A 3,812-nucleotide genomic window follows, 5' to 3' on the forward strand; every position below is an offset into this window, starting at 1 on the left:
GGGAGGTGGACTCCGGATTTCTTGGCGTTCACAGTTTCGATCAATTTGTTGACCTTTGCTTTCAATTCGGCTGTAGTGTTCTTCGTTACCCTTTGGAATTTAGTTTGGTCAGAGAGTATGAGGTTCATTTTCGCCAGATATTCGTCTTTTTTAAGAATGACGTATATTGGCGACTTGTCACCTCTCCTGACGATTATCTCCTTGTTCTCACGAAGGCTCTTAGCTGCCGTTTAGAGCTGACTAATCATTTACCATACTAATATTAACGTTAATTGTTAACGATTAAATTTCCACAGGATAGTTACCAGTTGTCACGTCATCCTGTTACTGACACTTACAATATCACAAGTATATTCGTTGTACACATATTTGCTATTTCAAAATGTTTCGTCTCTCAGCATTTCGTAATGATCCAGCAGGTGAAGTAGGGAACTTAAGTCATGCCTATAGGGCCGAATTACAAACTCTTGCACACGAGTATCAACTAGGTGCTCCCCCTGGAGCCAACAAAAATGACTTGCACAATCTTATCTTGGATTACCTCTTAGATGAAGGAATCATTGATTCTGATGTTCACGAAAACTATTCTATTGCAGATGAACATGCTCTGGCAGCTATGAAGTTGAAGCTCGAACAAGCAAATATAGAGCGGGAACAACAAAAAGTAGGTCTCCAGATAAGAGAACGTGAGGCTGCCCTAAAGAAGGAAGAACTGGAACGCGAGGCTGCCCTAAAGAAAGAACAACAGGAACGCGAGTTGGCCCTAAAGAAAAAAGAGGCGGCCCTACACCGTGAGCGGGAGAGGAAACAGATTGCAGCAAAAAAACTTCACCGAGAGATGCAATGTGAGCACGATAAACAGCAAGCTGAGAGTGTTCTAGCATATCATCGACAAGAACTCACCTTGGAAACTACACACCACACTCAGCGCCAACAAGCTACCACAAGTCTTCCCGTAAGTTTCAATGTCTCCCATGCAAGTAAGTTAATACCACCATTCGTTGAGACAGAGATAGATGTGTTTTTCACCACTTTTGAGACCCTAGCTAAAAAACTTAGCTGGCCTGAAGATCAATGGTCTACCCTTCTCAGAGTGCATCTCACAGGTAGACCTGCAGTTACTCTCAGTACCTTAGCGTCTGAGAACTACTTGACTACCAGACCCTGAAGCAAGTAGTTTTAGACGCCTACCTTCTCTCCACTGCAAGCTACAGACGAAAATTCCGTGATTATCTAAAGGCAAGTACCACCACCTTTTTAGAATTTGCCAATACAAAGAAAAGATATTTCATGAAATGGCTGGAAGCAGCGCATGTCTCTACATTTTCAGAACTCGTCAACCTCATTCTAGTTGAGGAATTCTTTAGACGTGCTCCCCCTTCCATCCGTTTATATTTAGCAGACAAAGAAGAAACCGACTACATCAGATGTGCGAAGTCGGCTGACACCTACAGCCTCATACACCGGCTAACACCAGACCCACCTTCCAGTAAGAAGTCTTGGTATAGTTATGACAAAGTGAGTACCGATCAAGCGAGCTCCCAATTGTATTGTAAGCATTGCAAGCTTTATGGACATACCATAGATAAATGTGGGAAAGCTCAATACAAAGGCTATAGTGAAACTCCTAAACCCAAACCGACTCCTCCTAAGTCCAGTAAGCCTGTGATGAATGTTGGTGTTCCTGTTAATGATCTTTCTCTCCTCAGCAAACACTTGTATCCAGGAACTGTCTCTGCCAACAGTACAGATTCGGAGGGATATTCCAAAGTGAAGATCTTGAGGGACACAGCGGCTCTTCAGTCAAAAATATTGAAATCGGCTGTGCCTAACATCACCTACACCGGGAAAATCGTCCTTATCACTGACCTCACTGCTACCACTCCGTATCCACTCGCCAGAGTCCACCTGGATTGTCCTTTTGTGACCGGTGAAGTCCAAGTCGCCATAAAAAAGCCTTTTCCCATGTCTGGAGTGGAACTTCTCCTGGGCAATGACTTGGCCTAAGATCTGCAACCTTCCAACCTGATCATCATGGACAAACCCCAGGTATGTGACTCTGTAATGGACAGCCCCATCTTAAAGTATGTTCCAACAGAGGTCCAAGAAAGTGATGAAGTTTCTCCTCCGGTTTTGGTGACAACCCGTGCACAAGCTGCACGCCCGCAACCAGCTGACTCTACTGCCACCGCTGTCCCTCAAGACCATTAGAACCTACCACAGAATCTTACTATGTTGGAGTTCTGTAAGTTACAGAGGGAGGATCCTTCATTAACACCATTATTCTTCCAGGCTGAGACTCAACCTGACAGTATCCCTGGGTTCTTCCTAGAGAATCAGTTGCTCTACCGCAGATACAGACCCAGTAAGCTGAAGGAGGAATACGATTGAGCCAATGTCGAACAACTACTGATTCCCACCAGCCTACGGCCCGATATTCTACACTTGTCCCACGGAGCTCTTTCTCACTATGGTTTTAACAAAACCTACCACGGAATCAGACAAGACTGCTACTGGCCAGGTATGGTAAAAGACGTTAAAATGTACGTGCAACAGTGTCATACATGTCAGATGGCAGGTAAACCTAACATCTCTATTCCCCAGGCTCCATTAAATCCCATTCAGGTGCCTGCAGAACCTTTCCACAGACTCATCATAGACTGTGTTGGTCCTTTACCCCGGACCAGTTCTGGCAACGCCTATATACTAACTATCATGTGTCCTACCACCAGATTCCCCATAGCAGTTCCAGTAAAGAACATTACGGCTGCTATTGTGGTGAAAAAACTATTGAAGATCTTCACCCAGTATGGATTTCCAGGAGAGGTTCAAAGTGACTGTGGCACCAACTTCACCAGTGATCTCTTCAAGAAGACACTGGAAGAGTTCAACATCACACAGGTATTTTCCAGCCACTATCATCCTGCTTCACAGGGTTCTTTTGAATGTAGTCATCAGACTATTAAAGCACTCCTAAAGAAATTCTGTAATGACACCTTGAAGGACTATGATAAACAACTTCATCTCATTATGTGCATTTTCAGAAGTCTCCACAATGAGTCTCTAGGAGTATCTCCTTATGAGATGCTCTGCGGACGTAAGTGCCTTACTCCTCTCAAAGCTTTTAAAGACTCTCTATGTAATGCCACCTTCAGTGACCCTTAGAATGTGCCCCAGTTTCTTCAAAACTTAAAACATATTCTAGAGAGAGTACGTAAATTTGCTAATGACAATCTATTGAAAGCTCAGGAGAGGATGAAGACTCATTTTGACCAAAGCAGCAAATTAAGAAAATTTAAACCAGGAGACTTCGTATTGGCATATTTTCCTATCCGAGGTTCTCCATTGCAAAACAAGTTTTCAGGACCTTACCGCATCAAGGAGTGCAGGAACAACCACAACTACGTTCTTGAGACTCCAGATAGGCGGCGGAAGACCCAGTTGTGCCACGTCAACCTCAGGAAGCAGTATTAAGGTACTCCCCCCACTGTGTTGGTATCAGTCTGAACATTTAAAGGTCCATACCTCCACAGTGAAACCTTCCCTGCTTCTCCCGAAAGCACTAACACTGAGTCGGTGCTTTCCAACTCGGAAATCCTTACTGATCTTCATCCCAATTTACAGGACTATAATAGTGCTCCTTTGCCATGTTCTAATCCTATTCTCGCCTCGCCAGATATCACGAAGCCTTTCATCCTCCATGTCGACGCCAGTGGTACCGGCATCTGGGGTGTCCTGATGCAACAACGAGGCGAGGATGTGTTACCTGTTAGCTACTACAGCTACAAGTTAAAACCACACTAAAAGAACTA

General features: G+C 44.3%; 1 protein-coding gene across 1 annotated transcript; it reads left to right on the forward strand.

Moving 5' to 3' along the window:
• The first annotated feature begins 2,715 nt into the window (after nucleotides 1–2,715).
• On the forward strand, nucleotides 2,716–3,165 carry LOC138352786 (KRAB-A domain-containing protein 2-like). The gene has a single exon (XM_069305376.1). The coding sequence runs from the start codon at nucleotides 2,716–2,718 to the stop codon at nucleotides 3,163–3,165; it is 450 nt and encodes a 149-aa protein (XP_069161477.1).
• Nucleotides 3,166–3,812: the final 647 nt, after the last annotated feature.

This window comes from Procambarus clarkii, chromosome 54, assembly GCF_040958095.1.
Source record: "Procambarus clarkii isolate CNS0578487 chromosome 54, FALCON_Pclarkii_2.0, whole genome shotgun sequence".
Classification (NCBI taxonomy): Eukaryota; Metazoa; Arthropoda; class Malacostraca; order Decapoda; family Cambaridae; genus Procambarus; species Procambarus clarkii.